General features: G+C 38.5%; 1 protein-coding gene across 14 annotated transcripts in view; it reads right to left on the bottom strand.

Moving 5' to 3' along the window:
- Positions 1-1,354: 1,354 nt before the first annotated feature.
- The window catches only part of mbnl3 (muscleblind-like splicing regulator 3), a 38,973-nt gene continuing 18,632 nt past the window's right edge, over positions 1,355-21,695 (bottom strand). For 3 of the 14 annotated variants that reach the window (XM_074648573.1, XM_074648575.1, XM_074648574.1), the window contains exons 3-9: positions 18,911-19,075; positions 17,838-18,041; positions 17,501-17,740; positions 16,499-16,652; positions 12,619-12,750; positions 11,062-11,156; positions 1,355-8,535 (exon numbers count right to left, since the gene is read on the bottom strand). In XM_074648573.1, coding sequence (XP_074504674.1) covers positions 8,518-8,535; positions 11,062-11,156; positions 12,619-12,750; positions 16,499-16,652; positions 17,501-17,740; positions 17,838-18,041; positions 18,911-19,075 — 1,008 coding nt within the window. In that variant the 3' untranslated portion in view covers positions 1,355-8,517. Of the gene's footprint in view, positions 8,539-11,061; positions 11,157-12,618; positions 12,751-16,498; positions 16,653-17,500; positions 17,741-17,837; positions 18,042-18,910; positions 19,076-21,695 lie in introns of those variants that run through there. The other 11 variants (XM_074648578.1, XM_074648576.1, XM_074648581.1 and 8 more) reach the window with 11 other exon arrangements.

The following is a 21,695-nucleotide window of genomic DNA, read 5'->3' on the forward strand; positions in this document are numbered from 1 at the left end:
GTTTTCAGAAACATCTTGTAGTGAACTGTTTAGCTGTAAAATGAGAAAGTTTGTGACCCAACAATGTTGACCATGTTGAGATCAGTTGAGGAAATACCAAGCACCGCCCACCAGCTGGAGCAAACTTTCTCATTTTACAGCTAAACAGTACACTACAAGATGTTTCTGAAAACATTTGAGGCGAGAAATAGGCATTACAGTAACAGAATATTGATTCATATTTGATCAGCGCTGCCTAGTTTGACCGTCTGATCGGAGTTTGTGAGTGATTGACAGCTGCCTCCGTTGAATGAAATAGGAACGCTCTTTTTCTAAAATGACTTGTAATTGGTCAAAGTCTCCCATCACGGGCTAAATTTTTTAGAGCCTGAAAACAGAGCCATGAGGAGGTGCAGAAGTCTAGTTTTCTCTCAGAACACTTGAATTACAATATGCTGAAAGGTTATAATAGATTTTTGCCCAATGATGCCAAAAACATTCTGCGTACAGCAGGTTTGAGGGGTGTGTTAGTGGGCTAGTGGTTAAAACACATACCATGTAACTGCAATGTCCCTGGTTTGATTTTGGCTGGGTAAAGTTTGTTTCATGCCATAAGCTACCAATCCTTCGTCTCACTCTGTCTGTATTTCTACCGTCAATACAAATGTATTACAATCTATTACAATCTATAACATCTATTCCTAAATGATAATTGTTAGTGATTCAACAGTGATTATACCTTGTTTATGAAAGCTTAAATGTTAAAAATTTCGATAAGCAGATGTCTCACAGGAAGTGATTTAATTTAAAATTATGTTTTTTGCTGTCCTCCAGTGGATTACTTTCTCTCACCTTGCTAAAGTGATGTAGAAGTGTACTCCAGGCTGTGTCAGTATGCCATGACATCGCGGTTAAGCGTGGTTAAAGATGTAACAGACTTGAAACTCTGAACCAGAGAGGCAAGTGGAACACTGCTTTTCAATCTGTTATTAAGATACTCTATAGTGAAATACTGCATAGATCTAAGTGTTCGGATATCTTTTCTATCATCTTTTGGACTCATTGATTCTCCCAGCACCTCAGCAAAGATTAAGACAGGTGGAGCGGTGTTCATCCTGCATTAAGATACTCTATAAAATATGAATTTTAAGATGATTCATATTTTTGTCTCTTTTATTTTTACTTTCAGCACATCAATCTTTAAAAAAGAACTTCCAGAATTATTTTTTTGTCAAAAACAAGTTGATTTGGTCTGATATGTAAACTTGCCACCCCTATGTTTATGTTCAAGCTCACAATTCAGGAGATAATGGAAATTGTCTCTTTAAAGGTGACACAAAAAGTTGATGAACAATAAAACACACCACAAGAGGAACACAATAATGTGTTTTATTAAAGGTCAAACAGAAATCGCAGAACTCATCATAGGCACAGTAACTTACTCTTAATAGCTATACACTGCAAAATAAATTGGCATGTAGCACAGCAGCACATACAAGCACCACAAGCAGAAAACAGAGAGAAACGATAGATGACTAAGAAACAGCAGTCACTTTCAAGTCTGTCTAGAGAGTCAGAGAGAGTTTTTCATATGGCTTAGTCCTGAACAGTCTTTGGCCCTCTTCATCTTCCACGGGTTGCCATTCAGTCTGCGATTGTACCCAATTCAATAATGACTTACCAACAAAGGATTTTAAATAAAGGGATATGTTTTTTTTAAACACTAAATACATGGCTGTTTTAAGTAAATTTAAATGTAGAACTTAAAAGTAAACTACATCTTTTATGATAAAGGCACAATTACAACTGAATTGTTTTTAAAATAATGACAACAATAAATCAATTTCAAAACAAAATCACAGACTCTTGTGACTGGAAACCCACGGTATGTTAAGTCCACTCCACATGTGGAGTCAGAGGGCTGTGGACCGATTCACCAGGATGACTCAGTCAATCCACCACTAGGACGAGTGCCATGGCAACAAAATCGCTGGCTTTAATAGCAATTGAAGGGCGTCACGTGTCCAAATCTGTTGGAACAGAGTTGCGTAAGGATGTTGCTGCTGCTGCTGCAAGAGTTACATTGGAAAACTTTGCAATTTTGACTAAAATCCTGAGGAGAATTCAGATCTATTGTTGTTTTAGATAATGACAACAAGGGAGCAAGGAATAACCCATTTCACAATATGACAAAAGTAAAGTGAATTTAAAACCCTGTGAACACATCTCACATCCATCTATAGGCTCCTCTTTCCTTCCAGCCTGCAGGTGGAGCTACTCTGTGCTTTATTTTGGTGCATTACAGGAGAGAGGAATGCACCTGCATTCATGTATCACGATAAGGACAAGGTTAGTACTGGTTTATTATATATATTCCAGACCTTTCTTGTTTGATGCCAGGGTCAGATATCACAGTAAATTAACTGAAAAAAAAGCTTTTTTAAAGCAAACCTTTCGTGGTTTAGAGCTAGGCAATGTCATGCTTGGCAAAGAACAGGGCTCTAGCTAACAAACAAACAAACAAACAAAAGGACAGATCCTTCAGAGCAATCTTTTTATACTGTAATAAAATGATAGACATACTCGTATCATTAACAATACATTGATTTGATTTTTAATCAACTCCTTTATCTATATTTATTCAAAATAAATTTTGAGTATTTTGACATAGTTATGTACATAAGTGCAAACAAGGTGAACATCACACATTCGTATACACCTCAGCAAGGATCGACATCACCCAGCACAGCTGGGCAGAGAGAGACTTCTGGACCACCTTCTTGGCCAAAACTGAAACAGAACTGAAAGCTCAGTCTCCGTACAAAGGAAACTGAGCGACGGCCGTCCAGTCTGCAGGAGGTGAACTGTGACGATCGCCGACTAGTTTACAGAAAAAGATGAAGATCTTTTAATTAGTCCACAAGCCTCTTTACCTTCCTGACAGATAGGTGTTTGCTTTAAAAGCCAAAGTCCATTCTTATTTCTCAAAAACACCATGTACAAGAACAAAAAAAAGGTCAAATAAACAAAACAAAATAAACACCTGATCTCCCCTAAGGACCTTTGGATATTACAAGGATTTAAGTTTTCCATACAAAATATTTAATCACGTCGCAATAACAAGACAAACTAATTAGACATTCCCTTTTTGAATAAGTTAGTGATGTATGTCGTTTCAATTAATGTGAAGGAAAAAAAATCACAATTAGGGTAATAGAAAGGTAGCCATGTTGTCATTTTGTTGCCACAGCAACAGCAACTATTACCATCAACAATGACTCCATCATTGTATACAAATGATTTTCATATTATATCTTTTTTTTTCTTGTTGGTCTACACAAACTATTAACTATGTATAAATGAGTTTTTTTATTTCCATGCTGTGTTTTTTTTATGTCAGTTTAAAAAAAAAGCTTAACTTACCATTAATACATGTCACTTTCATACACAGCTATCACATCTTTATACAGTGATCAAGAAATAAGGCCCTTTGTTTTTAATTAACTGTCCACATGCTAAAGGATCTGGTCACTGGACACAATGATCAGAGCATTTTGCATATTCCAGAGTTATGATTCATGACTGTATGGGAAAAATACAGCGAGGCCTGAAGGAAATCAAGTACAAGAGAATGAGAAAGGGAAAGAGGTAAAAACTAATTTTTCTCGTGCCACACCGCAATTCCCCGAACACGCTCTTGTGCATCAATACATACGTCTAAATTCAAATGCCCTCAAGAGGCACAATTTATTATCAAGTATTCTGTTTTGCTCCAGCTGGACAGCAGTTAGTGAAGGCATAATGATGTGAAGGGGGGAGGAGGCGAAGGCTAGAGGGAGGGCTGTTCTTGGCTGGACAAAGCTAGTCTTTAAAAGCTTTAGAAGATTTAGACAACCTAAATTGTCTGGACATTCGAATCATCAATTTCATCGAGTAGGAGAGAAATATTTCTGTTCAAAGACTTCAAATGTAGCTGCTCAACACACTCAAAAACAGGGTTAAAGGAGATGTTTCTGTACCAAAAAAGTACATTTCTTTACAGATGTACGATAACAGGCATATAACAGGCTACCTAATGTTTGATCCACCATGTGGATGTAAAGTAAATGATAGTTTGAATAATCAGCATTTTGGTAAATACGCTTATTCACTTTGTTTGGGTTAGATGAGAAAATTGATAATACCGTGCAGTAAATATGAAGCTTGAACCAGGAGACAGTTGGCTTAGCTTAGCATAACGACTGGAAATAAGGGGGGAAAACTAGCAAAGCTCTGTCCAAAGTGGAGCAAGGCCAATAAACCAGCCAATACTAGCTTATTTTAGAAATATCGTATTGGAGTCGGCCGATAAGTAACAAGAAATTGCAGTACATTACAGCGTATACGCTGCATGGACAAGTTCGGACAGGTCTGCGTGGTCACAACAAACTGCTGGTACGTGTACATCCGCACAGAGCCTACGCGTACACCCTCTGATAACAGAATTTACGTCATGCGGACCCCAGCGGACCCTCGCGTAATTGTAGACACGCAAAGTATAATATAGGCTTTAAAACAGTGTCAACATTACACAGTTTGTCCATCAGAGAGCACTGACAAGACACCCTGCATAGTATGTAACTTGGTCACAATTCTTAAAAAAACAAGAACAAAAAAATCTAAGGTATCCGTATCAAGATTTTTTGTTTTTGTTGTTTTTATGTTGGAAAAAAAGGACTATCTGACGATATATATTGTTATCAGATTTTTTTTAAACTCCTAAATCGATATTAGTATCGGCTCAAAAATCCAGTATCGCTCGAGCTATATTCCAGCTAGAAAAATATGCCTAGCAACACTTCTACAGCTCACTAATGAACACATTACCGTTTGAGTACTGATTAATCAAACAAGATACAATGTGAGCTACAATTCCAGGTTAGCCGTTTCCCCCTGTTTCCAGTCTTTATGCTAAGCTAAGCGGCTGCAGGTTCTAGCTTCATATTTAACACACATACATTAGAGAGCAGTATTGATCTTCTCATCTAACTTGGAAGCAAAACAAATTAGCGCACTGTTCATTTAAGGGACACATTTATACCAATTCAACGTGAATTTAAGGTACAGTTGCTACAGTTAAAGCAGCACACTGATTAGGTGGTAAAGGGCTCAATCCAACTTGCCCCCATTGAACACAGTCGGCAGTGTTAATGGGTGGGAAGCCGGTGAGGGATTACATCCTTGTTGCAGCACTAGCAACTCCTACTGGACGGTCTGTCTGTTGCTTCTCTATAGACCGTTTCACAGTTGTAAACAGTCCAAATGTGTCCCAGTTTACTTCCTGTTACAGTGTATGTGAATGACATCAGCTGACCGGAAGTAAACATGGACCCAAGCTGTTGCCTAGCAATACAATTCCATTGAAACGGTCTATACAGCCTCTCCAGTGGGTGTTAACAGAAACAAGGACACAGAGTACTGACCAATCCACATCATGTGATAAAAATGTTAAAAGAAGGGTAGCATGCTGATTTTCTTAATTTTGCCCCCTGATTATACCATTGTTTATGGGTGCGTTTTGGGCACTTTGGGTACTTTCTAAGGGAGGGGTACAACAACTGACTAGCAAGTAATGGTATTGTAATGTACCTGTATGGTGCACATCTGTACTTCAAAAAGTACAATTCTGCTCTACCTTTTCTGAGAGTGACAGATATTTCTAAAAGTAGTCACACCATCCATTGACATTAAATATAAATCTATATAACAATACACATACTTTAATATGTCTTAACACAGTATCAGCATGGTACCTATGTGACCTCAGAAATAGTCTATATATAGTGAATCATTACATTTCAACATGCCTGTCTTTTAAAATGGCATGTGTAGAGTTTTTGCATTAGATACATTCACGACACAATAACATTATTTAAAATGAATAATGTTCAGTGGGAAATGCCGTAATATCTGCAGCATTTACAACTAACCAAATATGTGATTCATTGTCTTTTTCGACACACTTAAGTATGCACACAACTCACTGATCTATTTCTTTACATAAACGGTAAGACAGCACAGCTGTCTCAGAGAAGAAACTACTACAGATGTGATCTTTCTGTTATAATAACGTACCAAATAACACACCTATTTTTGAGCACTGGTCTGTTCTTACAGTGTATCGACAGTGGTGGTTTGAGGAGACTTGAAAGAGGCACATTTGAATTTGGATAAAAGTGATTTCAGCCCGGTTTCCAGAGCCGTTACGTTCAATTTTTCGCACCTACAAAGCAATTTGAAAACCAAAATCCAACTGGTTCGCCTTTTTTTTAACCATCAGACATCAAACGGGTGATTTATTCCTCCATCTCCTGACTTTACCATACCTCAATTCTGGTTTTAACAGCTGTGGCTGCAATATTCAGTCTGACAAAAAGGACACATCAGTAGAAAAGACGACACGTTATAAAGTCAGACAGGACATTTTCAAGTTCTAAGCTTTCTCCCTGAAGAGCCATAAAACATAAAAATCTTGTGCCACGTATTCAATCCAAAAAGCCGCATGAAAGGAGAGAATTACACAAACAAAACTGCCTTTTTAAAACACATCTCTTAGTTGGCAGGGGAGACATTCATTTAGAGGAATTATTCAGGTATTGCATTTAATGGGCCTTTCATATACCAACCACCACTTGGCACACACAGACTTTAGGCACAACATCAGGACACAAATCCAGCTCCCATCTTGTGCAATAACTCCAAAGTGCCAATTAGAAAAGTCTGTAATCTTAAATCTGACTCATCTTGTCTTTACTATGATTTCAGGTGAAATCTGGAACTCATCGCCTGTAGATTGTCATTCTTTTCCACCATGTTTCGATATCAAATCATGGTGGAAACGGGACAAACAAACTTTCCTTTTCAGTCATTAGACAATTACCCATCACAGCTACGACTAAAGATACTGCATCACTCAAATTCAACCGTTTCAATAACACAACCTCACCTGCTTTAAGGCAGTTTGTTCCTTAAATCAAGAAATTAAGAGCCACATTCTTAAAAATCTCTCAACTCAGCCCCTTAAGAGGTGTTTGTATCCTAATTTTATAATTAAATCTGTCAATTTGCAGTGTTTTAAAGGACCAGTGTGTAACAATTAGGGAGCTCTATTGGCCGAAATGGAATATGATATTAATAAGTATGTTTTATTTAGTGTATAGTCACCGTTACCTTACAATGAGCCGTTTACATCTACATAGGGAGCGGGTCCTCTACACGGAGCCGACCGTCACGTTTCTACAGTAGCCCAGAATGGACAAACCAAACACTGTTAACTTTTCCTGCTTGGGCCGGAATCGATAACGTCACTCGCTCCCGTCGCCGCCGCTCTCCCTCTTGCTTCACCACTCACTTCCCACGTACACACACTCTACGCACTGGCCCTGCTCTATATTGGACAATTTGCGTTTTGGTGTTGGCCACCGTAGATCTCCAACACGTTTGGCACACGGGAGAGGCTTCAGTTGGTTGCTATCTCCTCACCTCACCGCTAGATACCGCCAGATCCTACACACTGAACCTTTAAGGTTGTTGCATTACATGAAAAGTAATGTCTCATTTGCTGATATTATCCAGTGAAATTGGGGGACAAAAACTAATTCAAATCATGCTTAACATTCATGAATAAATTTAGAGTGGCGATCACTGTAATTCCTAGATTTTCTTTCAATAGGAGCTTTACAGTAATTTTGTAACATCTATTACCTTTAATTGAAAATAACAACATCTTTCAATGTGTGCTGTCAAGTGAATTATTTGGGGAAACTAAGTCTCCTCTGCGGTCGAGCAGATAAACAAAGGCACAAACAAATGAACAACAACTTGTTGGCGTTTCATCGGGCAAGATGAGACCATGAGAACAAACTGAATGGTACAACACAACATTTGTAGCCATCTTGAAACGTAAACATGACGTGGTATGAAACACTCTTACGTACTGGTTGTGGACCAGCGGCAGCTCCGTCTGCCGCTCGATCTCAATTTCCAGGATTATCTTTTCAGAGTTTCTGACTTTGGAACAGTCAAAAGTGTCGGGTCGCCTCATGTGATGGCTCCGTCCCATAAAGGGCATGTAGTCTTAAATGTGTGTGTGTGTGTGTGTGTTTGTGTGTGCACTTTTAAGGTGTGGGCATGTATGGCTGTAAGAACGAGGGAGCTCTATTGCTCAGCCTGATCGAGTCAGTATGCATCAGGATGGCTGCTTTAAAGCAACAGTAATACGTCCAGGCTTGTATTGCGTGAACTGTCGCAGCTTTCTCACGTTCATTATATCTTATAAGGAGTTTCACACTCGGTCCGTGTGCACTGTAGGCGAGGCACATGTTTGCTGCATTCAGAAAAGATGACCGCCCTGGTAGTGCGCAGGTTTTCAGGGACTTTAACTGGGGTTTCGGGAAAGGCTTACTGAGTTTAGCGCCACTGGAGCCGCCATCAGCAGTTTGGGGACGGGACAGAAATGGGTTTCCATGGGAACGCACTGGAGCTCCACCGGATCCGGAGTCAGAAGCTCGGAGGGGTCTACTGGAAGAGAGAGAGGGAGGATTAAGTTAATGCTCAAATATTTATGAAGTATTTTCTAATTAACAAGTGAGCCAACACATGACAATATTTAACCATCATTTATAAATGGTAAATTGATAGTTAATTAAACTTAGTTATTAGTTATTTTACTGTTAACAAATCAATTATGTTTACTAATGCTATAATTTATGTTATTTTAACAGTTTATTGTTGCACACATTATACCATTTTATATACTATATATATATATATAAGCATTTATAAATCATTTGTTAACCTTTAAGAAATTGTTTGTAAATCTCTGTAAATATTACATAGATAGACCAGATATTTGTAACACTTTGTTAATGGTAAATAATTGATTTGTAAAGCATCATAACATTAACAGTTTTTGGATGGCTATTATAAAGCTGCAACTGATGATTATAATACATTGTTAAATGGTTAATAAATACTGTGTAAAGCATCTATAAACATTATTTAGATAGATAGTTAATACTTTGTCAATGGTTAATAATTGGTTTCTGGTCCATCTGTCTATGTAATGTTTATAGATATTTTACAAACTTAAATGTTTCTTAATGGTTTACAAATCATTTGGTAATCATTAAAGAATACTTAATATAATATGAAAAATGTTATAGTAAGTGCAACAATAAACTAATTTAATAATGTAATCAGAATGTAATTGTTATCGTCTCTTATCAGCTACGATACGATATATAATTTATAAACTAATTGTTTCATATTACACAAACTAATGATGAAATAAAATAAATTATATATAAATTATAGCATTACTAATAATTAGTAAACATTATTAATTATCATTTCATTGTTTGTTAACAGTAAGATAACTATTAACTAAATATTAATTAATATCAATTTACCATTTATAAATGATGGTTATGATAAAGTGTTACCTATTTATGTATTTTGAATAATTGTTACCATCATTGTTGGAATGAAGCCGCTAACAGACATTACATTATAGTTTAAAAAATCTGCCAAATTATGAGGATTAAGATTTTCCTTCTAAATTTCCTTCGTTATTCCAGGTCCAAAAAAAACCCATTCAGACCATAAAGGGAAAGTAAAACTAAAAACCATGTTGTACTGGATTGGTGGTTAACAACACCTTAAAGTAAATACAATTTATATAAACATATTAAGGCTGCAACTAACAATTATTTTCATTGTTGATTAATCTGTTGATTATATTCTCGATAAATTGATTAGTTGTTTGGTTTATAAAATGTCAGAAAATGGAGAAAAATGTCGATCAGTGTTTCCCAAAGCCCAAGATGACGTCCTCAAATGTCTTGTTTTGTCCACAACTCAAAGATATTCAGTTTACTGTCATAGAGGAGTAAAGAAACCAGTAAATATTCACATTTAAGAAGCTGGAATCAGAAAAATTTGACTTTTTTTTCTTAAAAAATTACTCAAATCGATCATCAAAATAGTTGCCGATTAATTTAATAGTTGACAGCTAATCGATTAATCGTTGCAGCTCAAAAACATATCACACTGTAGATTAGAAAATATATATATATTGCAAAGATATTTTTCTTATATTGTTCTGCCACAGGCAACTGCTAAACCCCTTTGCTATTTGGAGAATTTTGCCATGAAATGTGTCCCAATCTGTGTGATAGAAGGCAAATTAAGCCACTAAAAAGAAAAGGAGAAGCATTTAAATCATAGCAGAGTTGCTACCGATGCCAGCCCACATAATGTATGTCCATAAATTACATCAGAGGTTCCCAACCTTTTTCCTGAAGGGACCCCTTTTCTATCATTGAGTAAACACATTTTATGGATATTTCATATCATATTCAGTGCATAACAATAACAGTACAGAACAACTGATAAACTGTTCAATTAACCCAAATAGTGAACGCAATAACTGCAGGAAGTTTGTGTAAAACGAGCGATTTGGATGAATTTTGAGCAGATTATTTCCTGTGAATATTGAGAGATGAGAGATGAGTTTCCTGTTATTTTAAGGAACCTTTAATACAATTATCTGTATTATGTTTTATTCTTTAAAATTTTGACATGACACATACTTAATAGGCTTCTTTTTTTGACAAATTCAGTGTTTTCAGTGTACTTTTCTAGTGCAGGACAAGGCTGTTTAGCCTGTGTTCAGGTCTTCACCGTGCCCTTATCCTGTCTATGAAATGCTGAGATACAGGCCAACTGTATATTTAAAAAAAACCAAAAGAATCAAAAAGGCCTCCTGACCCCCCATGAAGTCGGCACCCCCAGGTTGGGAACCAGTGAATTACATAAAAGACAGAGACAGACAGTGAGGCATGATACACCAAACTACGACATTTAGATGAAACAGTTACCTATTTTAACTGTTATCATTTGCTCACACCACAACAGAGTGGAAAGTGGAGACAGATGAAATGTGAACATAATACATGTGACACATCAGGCAGGTGTTTCTTTAATGAAAGACGACTACCAACAGGACTAAAAATAAAAGAGAACTGAAACGAAAGAGCAAACCTGATTCGAGGCGGCGGATTCAGCGAAAGGAACATTGGTGACTGGGGTCGAAGCCGACGAAACAGTGGAGGTGGCGGCACCGTGCATCATGGGAACTTTTATTCAGGCGTGTCAGACGAAAGACAGAGGACGAGGATGTGGGTGGGGAGGAGGGAGGAGGAGGAGGAGGAGGAGGAGGAGGAGGAGGAGGAGGAGGAGGAGGAGGAGGAGGAGGAGGAGGAGGAGGAGGGGAGGGACAGGAATGATATGGTTATCATGGTAAAATGTGTCGAATCAAAAGTCATGGCACAAGTCCAGTGATATTGCCAGGATGAACAAACATCAAGACACATGCAAACGAAATAAAATAAATTACATTTAATAAATTAGCCAACCAGTTACAAAATAAAATAAAATGCACTGTTTCACCAACAAATGGTAGTTAAACAAACAAAGCAATACACAGTCATACAATCTAATCAGACCGGAGTATCTGATATATTGTATTCAAATGGACAAAGGGGCGAGTGTATGGAGGGAGCAAATGATCCATCAGAGAGAAAAAAGCCTTTCAATAACGCCTCAGTTTTAATGTGACGGTAGTTTATCTTTTCTTAATATCGGTAATTTTGTGAACGTGTCAGATTTAGTGACAGCATCTCACTTTATATTGAACTCATAAAGGTGCTGTGATGAAGGTGCTTTGGACGAAGACAGCACCGATATTTGTATAATTTCACAGTGTGAAGTGTGATTTGCTTTCTAGCAGCATTTTAATTAATATCCAAAACCAGGTAGGTAAAAGAAGTTACCAAAGATAACGGGTAACAATTCCTTTTACAGTTCCATAATTACGAAGTATATACCCGGTACATACATGGTACATTAGCCGATACCGGATCAGATATCGGGGCGATACTGACTCAAATTGCTGGATCGGATAACGATGACAATGGGGCCGACCTATTTAAATTAAATTCTATATGTATATACTATATACATTATATACTGGAAACTTAATTCCTGTTTAAGTTTTGAACATTTTTTTGCTGCATTAAAAAAGTTTACATTTCACTTGTAAGTGAGTTGCTGGTGTACGATTATTATTTTAATAATAAATAAACATTCAATAAATTCATATCTATGTATTTATTTGTTACATTTTGTTTTACAAAGTTAGGAAAGCAATGTTTAAGTCAAGCCTGATGTTGCCTTACACATAAAAGAATGATCCCAGTCACTTCCACACAGTGAGGCATACAGCTTATTATTTATTACATGTCACTCATGGTGCCCTAAAATTAAATTCTGTGACCTTGTGTTTACAACATGGGAAGTCGTGTACACGATATACGTGGCGTTCAAGTGGTTGTAAAGATCACAGCTGCTAAGCAACAGCAATATTAACGTTACTGTCGGCTTCTAGAAACCACAGAGGCTAACAATTTAGCAAGTGGGTAACATAATGCAGGAAATGCAAAGGCATAATGACAGAGGAAAAAGACGAGGCCGTTGGGAATATCAACATTTTCCTCAGTTTCCTCAATATACGACTAAAATTACAATATATTCACTTACTATGCACCGAAAAATGAACTTCCATGGGCTCCGCCATTTCTGACAACGTCAACAAACACGTCAAAACTCGTAAACTTTCAGAAACTTTCCACTTACGAGGTTGTGAATACCACAAGAGGGGGGCGTTCCTAACTGGACCAAACGAAACAAAAATCAGAAAGGTGCTGGACTACAATCGCAGCATAACACATCCTAGAAACTTAATTTCATTGTGATTTATAACAGCAACAGACACATTTTTTTTGCCTCCTGAGTTTATACTTTTACTGATAGTGAAATTATTTTCCAAATGAGGTATATTACTGTCATAATATCAGCATGCAGAGAAAGACAGAAACACACACAACGTCCTTTTATGATCACAAGATTCATGACTGCAATTAAGATCAGCAACTGACACAGTATCTTCCTTTTCTATGTGTGTGTCCTGATTCTGACAGATCTTGAATATTTCAGTAGTATAGTATATATAAATAGAGTATATGCTATATATGTTTCGTTAACAACTCTGCACTAGATTATCAAGGATGAGAAGCTCACTGGTCTGGATTCTGTTTAGGTTCACAGATACTGTATTAAATGTCCCGATAGACTTCAATAAACATGTAAAATGAGTATCAGTTTTGTGAATATTTTCATCACACAGCTACAATGAAAACTGGGAAACACTGTTCTACATTTGTCTCAACTAAGACGTGTTTAGCTTAGTTTGTGGGAGGTTTAGGGGGGCTGGTGCAGACCGGGTCTGGGCAGGGATAACCTACAAGGAGTCCCCTCACCACATAGTTCTCATAAACCCTACAAGAGATGCATGCACACACATACATACACATACCAGACGTGCTTGCACAGAGAAACGAATGACAGACACAAAGCATGACTCGTGAAACAAATGGGACATTAATGTGATTCCAGACAACATGACACATGACAATGGGCTGTAAACTCCAAAATGGATGTCTATATGGTCCACATTGTCACAATAATCTGTGTTTTCAAAACAGTATCTATTCTTTTGGGGCCAATGTAAGTGCAACATCCCCAGTTTGAGTTCGGCCAGGTTATCCCCCATCTCTCTCTCCCCACATTTTCTATTTACTCTAAAAAATCTACTCTACTTTGTCTACTAAAAAACACCACCTGTTCTTTCACAAAATAGGGCAACTATCTTCAAATTAATTACACTGTACGGGTATGAAATAAAACAAATGCATTGAAATCCTGCTATACTATGGCGTTGGGAAGTTGTTGGCAGTACTGTAAAACATACATGATTTGTAGGTAATTGGATAAAAATCATTCAATAAGGGCTCTTGTCCACTACCACATAAAGTACTGATCTACAACTCACCTACCAACGTCTCCTGACGGCGTCATGTACAGAACAGAGCCTGTCACATAATACATATATGTATATACAGTATATAAATAAATATATTGTATAGAAACACAAAACAAGAGATGGACGAGAAGGACACAAAAAGAAAACAAAGACAAAGAAAAAGGTGTAATCGGCAATGCACACGCAAAGACGCACAAGACATTGATCAGTATTAGTATGTTGTAGAAGTGGTATATTAAAGCAGCAAGAAATGAAGATAAAACATGGGTATAATAAATGTGCATGAGTACTCGGCATCCTCAGCAGAAAACAGATACAGTATGTGGGTGTTTTTAATAATTTAGGCATGACGTGTCATATCAATAATTCATGTCTGACAGGCTTCAACTGTTTCTTTACAGTTAACATGACATGATACTCACTGGTGTCACTTGTATCATTATGTGCCAAATCTATTTTCATAAACACTACTTTATGAGTTTTTTCACTGCACACATTCAGTTTCATCTGTGGCTGCAAACAATGTTTATTTTTTCAATCAATCGATTAATCGCTTAACCTATGACAGGTCAGAAAATAGTAAATTTTGACAGCCAAAGGTGGCAATTCAAAACCCGGATATTCAAGTTACAATTATCGATACATAAAACAGAGAAAAGCCATAAATCCTCACATTTGAGATGCTAAAACCAGCAAATATTTGGTATTTTTGCTTGATAAATGTGTTAAAGCTGCAGTCGGTAATTCCTTTGTGTCCTCCTGTGCTCCTAATGATATCTGCAACATTTCACAGCGCCCGAAGGAAAGTTTGTGACCTGGCCGCCATGTTGAAAACAGTTGTGACAAAACAAAGCACCGCCCACCGGCTGGGGCAAGCTTTCTTATTTTACAGCTAAACAGTACACTACAAGATGTTTCTGAGAACATTTGAGGAGAGAAATAGGCATTACAGTAACAGAATATTGATTCATATTTGATAAGCTCTGCCTAGTTTGACCGTCTGATCGGAGGTCACGTGTTTTGCAAGTTGGGATTGACAGCGTTGGATACTCCTCTGATTGGTTGTTTTTGTTTGGGCGCTGTGAAACCTTGCAAATACCATTAGGAGCTCTAAAAGGACACAGAGGAACCTGATCACCTGTCTCATGCACTACTGTCAGATATAGTGAAAGTTTTATAAAAATAACGTTTTAACATCTCAAAGTTACCGACTGCAGCTTTAAACGAGCAGTTTTAGAAATTGTTGGCAGTGAATTATCTTTCAATCGACTAATCAATTACTGGCTAATTGTTTCAGCAGTAATTTAATCCAATAAACCCTTTTTTCAAATCTAAATTAAACCCTTGAAATCAAGTCCCTCCTGATTGTTAAGTAACAACCAGTTTAATGCAAAAACACATGAAAACCAAAACAATCTCAAAATCATATCATGAGACCTTAAATGTGGTTGAGAGTCGTAGAACTGGTGTTTGCTCTGTCTCACTTTCTTTCTTTCTTTATGCTGCCAGCTGCTACTTTCAGCCAAAACACATGCAACTTTTAAATAGAAGAACGTTCAGGAACCTGCAAAGCATGCAGCCACCAATCCATGCACAAGCAGTCCCACATAATGGCTTCAATCTGCATACTTGCCAACCTTGAGACCTTTAAAAAACATTTTTATGATAAACTTTAGATTTTACCTTTAACTCCCAGGAAAGAAAACTGAATAATTTGCCCCTCTGGTGTGAATGTGGCATGTGAATCTCTGGCATAAACTAATATTCATCTATTTCTTTCTCTTAGTTCTCTCCATTTCTCTCTCCTTCTCTGACTAACTGAAGGTCCTTTCAGACATAACGGCACAACGCCACCACTGCGCTCTGAAACCCGTTATTTCTAAAGGTTAGCGCCGCGCCACAACGACTTTTCGCTACATTGACCAAACCCAACTTTGGGCGCTGCACGCTGTGGCGAGCGCAGCTTAAACATGAGCTCAAACTTTGCTGTGTCACGAGCATAGACCGCTCTCTTCCCCCGGGAAACTGTAGGGATTATACACACTGTTCAGTTCCAGAAACAGGTTGAAATAACGAAAAGGGAAAAATGTGTGAAAATTTGTCATAAATCGGGAGAAATACGGAAGAATTGTGACCCCGGGAGGAAACCGGTAGAGGGCGATGAAAAACGGGAGTCTACCGGGAAAATCGGGTTTGCAAGTATGTGAATTTGATGTGTGTTGGACTGATTACTGCAACGTAACTTTGTTTATGCCAGAGTGAAGCAAATGCAAGCAACACAACAGATAGTGTAAAGAAGAGAAGCGAGGCGTGATACTGTAGAAGGAGTAAAGGCGAGCAGTTTCACTGTAGAGAAGCCACAGCATGCATAGTGTTGCAACTACACCTGTAACATAAATGTATCTCACAATAAGACCTAGTTGCCTAACATAACAACCCTTGTTTTTGTCTGCTTAGAATTAAACTCCATGATTCTAGTTTACCTCCTACATGTATGGTGACTGTATGTGCTGTGTTTCGGTGTGTGCGGAGACTCACCAGTGGGGATGAAGGCTGGCTGCTGGAGATGCATGTTAGCCAAGGCCTGCTGGTAGTGGAACATGCTGGGGTTGAAGACGGCGGCAGCAGCTCCGTTGCTCTTCTCTAAGATCGTCCTCTTTGGTAGCTGTTGCATGGCACCTGGAGGCAGAGCCTGTTAGGAGAAGAGAACTGTTATCCGGGGTTATCTCAAAGTAAACAGACAGTGGGCTCTTTAGACTCAACATCCAGTTGACGTGGATGTTTCTGTTTACCACCACAAGAGGACACTGCAGCATCTCAGACTAGCTGGAGTGATGTAGGACGGCCCAGAGGTCAGGCCAAGAGCAAAATGGGATTGCTATGATTTCATTCACTAATGGGGCCGGTGCTGAAACATCAAACTGCAGTGAGACAACTTTTTACTCATAACAGGGAATTACCGTTATAACATGAATACACGCATATACTGTATATATCACATTTTAGGACCAAGCTGTCATTTCAAAAGTGTATTTGTTTTTTAATGTTCCTGATTAATTTAACATTAAATCAGTGAATACTAACAGCAACAAAATCTAAATGCATGTATAAACGTTGGATGCATTATGTCTCTAATTCCTTTCACTCTACTATTTTTCATCTTTGTCTTTCTTGTTTTCTGCATCAGCACTGCAGATTGACCTGATTATGTTACAGCTGCTCTCAATGCTAACTTTAGCCCTTGTAGCTGAGAGTACATGCACAGTAGCAGACATTCATGAAAAAACATAATCCTCAGACTACATTATCAAATTTCAAGCTGGCGGAGGGATACTGTGACACCCTGATCCTTCGTTGCATCAGTAAACAATATCCAAGTAGAGAACAAGAAAATCTTCTACTGTTTCACTGCAGTGTTACGCAGATCTGAGTGAATGTGAGTATTGGTTTTCACCTGTGTGTGTTTCAGCATATGATAGAGAAGGGTTTTATGTTTATTTTTGGTAAAAAGAACAAAGAGTTCTCAGTATCTGGACTCACCAAGCCGGCGGACGCTGTGTTGTGACTGGCTTGGTGCTGTGCAGCCTTGATCCTGGCCTGCAGGTGAGCCGGCGGATGGAAGTACTTGCACTTGTCTCGGCTGCAGCGGCCTTTAATGTAGTCCATGCAGACGATGACGGAGTTTTCGCTGCAGTCCACCATGCCGGCCTCCAGAGGGTGAGCGTAGCGGCAGTCGCTCTCGCCCCGCGTGCAGTTACCGCGCTGGAACTCTCGACAGACCTGGGAGGGACCAGCGGGAGCGATGATCAACATTTACCTTTCATCATACTTTGGCCAAACATAGAAACACAACAACTGCGCACAAGCCGCCGCATACCTCCAGCTTGTCTGTGCGCAAATGTTTTTGTACGGAGGTGCCGTTGCCCATGGCTGCCAGGCCGGTGGGACTCCCAGGGACCAGCATGGGAGTACTGGGCAGCAGCTCAGGCATCAAGCCCATGCCTGGGCCCATGTGGCTCAGATACGGACTGAACGCCATACTGGGGCATGTTGCCAGGGAGGGCGTCATTGGGAATGTTGTCTGAGGGAAGGAGAGGAGGGCAGACACGAGGGAGACAAAACAAGTTATGGCAGAGCGTTCTCTGGCTTTAGGAGAGGATTTAGTGGTAACATAACCCGTACTGTGGGTTTTTACAGCAATGGGAAAAGATTGTGCATGTCACTTGTCATTAAACAAATTTCACATTTCCTTTTAAAAAGTTGATAAGACACAGATGCCTCACTGTTGCTGAATAAAACTTCTCTGCATCATTATCTACTGCACGCAAGAGTTTTAACCAAAGATATAACAAAAACTAAAATAAATCAAAACAGATGTGTCACATGGCATTAAATAAATAATCATTTAAAATATTTATTAAAACACCCAATAACACAGACATTTCCGCACATAATTCTCACTGCAAACGGACAAGAAGTCATATTTTATTTTTAAATTATAGACAGAAGATTGCTTTTTTTTATTCCCTATTTTATTATATAGAGTGCTGCAGGATGAGTCCTAAAACCTGGAAATGAGTTAGCATTTTTGCACTTCCAGTTTCCTAGTTCCGATGTTAATGGTTTTTAGAATGGGTTTTTAGTTAGATGCCTGAAATAAGGTATGAGGTTAACACAAGCTTAAGAGATTTTAATGTTTTGTTCTACGACATAAAATACCTCGATAAAGAAGCTTTTACACTAGTCCACCTTTACCTTAGTGGTGGGGGACATGAAGTCATGCGACCGTGGTGTAGTTTGTTTATAGACATTATTCTATTATTACAGAATAACTGCCACTCTGCTGCTTGCTAAAACACCACTCACAGTGCACAGAGTGCAGTTAGTATTTTCATAAATAAATGACAAACACATTGCATTGATTAAAGCGTTTCAGTGTGGGCTGCTCACTATGGGCTGCAGCTGTGCTCCGGGCAGCATGAACTGCATCTGTTGAGCCAACATGGCCGCCGTGGCCTTCTGCTGGATCAGGTTGTTCCTCCCGTTAATCTCCAGCTGGGTTTTCAGGTGCGGCGGTGGGTGCAGGTATTTACAGTTCTCACGGGTGCAGCGCCCCTGAGGAGGAGAGAGGAGGGAGGAGAGAGAGGCGAGTGTGAGAGCTGACAGACGGGGTGACACTGAGAATAATGTGACACTAAATCAATCAGGGCTGTGCCTCGACATGGAGAGCTCACCTTATTGCAGTTTAGCAGAGCACTCATCCATATAATCAAGTACAATTTGTTTAACTAAACATCAAGAATCAAGCGTGTTTACAGAGCAGAACTATGTACGGTAAAGTCTGGTGAAAGAAAGCACTAATGAAGCCCCAGAAGGCTGCGTATTGGATAATTCATGAGAAATGTGCAACCACTTTCTAAAAATGTTCATCATTAAAAAGTACGCTGGAATCAACAACAATCTGAGCAAAACAGAAATTTAACTGGCCGTCATTTAAAGTTCTTGTTTCTACAAGCAAATTACTTAGATAGTCAAACTATACTTTTCATTTTATACCGTTAACAAATCACTTTTAAAGCAACGTGAGATGACAGGTGGAGTATTTGAGCCAGCTTTGGGTTTTTCCACAGAGACACAGCAGCCGTCAGATAAACCTAGCTGACAAGAGATAAAGCTGGAGAGTGAAAACACATGCTCGACTCTCACCGTCCTGGATTCTGTGTCTCTACCTCGTAGTTATCAGTTAATAAATAAGCTACTTTATACAGAGAAATATATATACAGTATATGACAAGTATATGTGACTGAGTGCAGCTCATGCACTTGTTTTATTCAGAGAGTTAAAATGAGATTAGATGGAGAATAGAGGCCGGTAATCTTATTTTTTTTAATTATAATTATGTTTTTTTAGGGCTGTCAATTGATTAAAATAGTTAATCATGATTAATCGCAAATCAATCCACATTTTGTATCTGTTCAAAATGTACCTTAAAGGCAGATTTGTCAAGTATTTAATACTCTTATCAACATGGGAGTGGGCAAACATGCTTACTTTATGCAAATGTATGTATATATGTATTATTGGAAATCAATTAACAACACAAAACAATGTCAAATATTGTCCAGAAACCCTCACAGGTACTGCATTTAGTATAAAAAATATGCTGAAATCATAACATGGCCAACTCAAGCCAAACAGGCAACAACAGCTGTCAGTGTGTCAGTGTGCTGACCTTACTATGACTTGCCCAAAACTGAATGTGATTATCATAAAGTGGACATGTCTGTAAAGGGGAGACTCGTGGGTACCCATAGAACCCATTTACATTCACATATCTTGAGGTCAGAGGTCAAGGGACCCCTTTGAAAATGGCCATGACAGTTTTTCCTCGCCAAAATTTGGCATAAATTCGTGGTTATTTAACCTTAAAGGTTTTTCTAGTTTCACATGATATTAGTATCTTCACTCTAGCTTTAATACTGAGCCAGCTACAACCCCCCGTAAGATTGCGTTTGTACTAAAACCTGCATAAAACTGTCAGTGGTGGTGGAAGTATTCAGATCCTTTACTCAAGTGAAAGTAGCAACACCAATCCGGTTGTTCTGATGAAGATTGGAAAGCAGCTTGTGCTGATAATCATACTAAGTCTAACTAATACAGTAAAAATGGTTGATGCGGATATATGTAACACCGGTGGAATTATATCAATATAACAAAAACATACCAGACATATGCACAAAATGTACAGAAACTAGAGGAGCTGTCATGATAGCACTGCCTGTAGGCTAGTGTTTCCTTTTGTTTCCTCTGTTTCCCTGCCCTTTTGTATCTTGTGTGTTTTCCCTGGTTTGTCTAGTTTGTCAGTGTGTCGGGAGGTGTGGCCTTCCTCCTCCCCCTCCTCCTGGGCAGGCAAGGCAGGAGCAGCTGCAATCATTCATCCCAATCACCAGCAGTATATCTACCCCGGTCTTCCTGCAACTCATCGCCAGATCGTACCGTCACCCACAGTGGTATAGTATTCTAAATCAGGCTCCCTTAGATTTTGGCTCTCGTCTTTGCTGTTGCTCTCGTGTTTTGATTCTTGGACTTATCTCGTGTTTTGTTGTTTGCTCTGTGCTCAGGTCTGTTACCTGCCAGCTGTGGCTGCTACCTACCTGCCTGCTCACGCCTGCACTCTGCTCCTGGATCAACCTGGAACCTTTGCTTGTTGCAAAATAAATATTATTTTGTTCACTTTAAAGACTCTCGTTTTGTGTGCTGCACTTGAGTCCACGTTTTGGGAACTAGAACACAACAGGAACGTTGTATTTGGCAATGCAGAAAGATTAAAACATTTGGTATTCGGAGGAAAGATATTATAACCACAAAGATTATTTCAAAACAAATCTTACTGGACCCTCTAAGCTTTTTCTGTTGGGCTTATATCCAGAGAAATATAATTATAGTAAAATGACCTCAGCTTGCACTGCTATGTAAAAATATCTACAGACCAAGCACTACTCACTGGATAAGACAGATGTTATCAAGCCTTCCTTTAGAAAGAATAACTTACACATTAAAGGCTAAATAGAAGATATTAGAAAATATATGGAGGCCTTTCATTAATTATGTTAAGAATTTAGATTTAACAGATGATGAAGTGGGCAATACAGTTTCCGATCTTGTCGTTTTTTTTCTTCTAAATAACCGTTATATTTTGCATCTGTTGCAATAAATATACTCCATTTTGTTCAG

This window comes from Sebastes fasciatus, chromosome 10 (genome assembly GCF_043250625.1).
Source record: "Sebastes fasciatus isolate fSebFas1 chromosome 10, fSebFas1.pri, whole genome shotgun sequence".
NCBI classification, from domain to species: Eukaryota; Metazoa; Chordata; class Actinopteri; order Perciformes; family Sebastidae; genus Sebastes; species Sebastes fasciatus.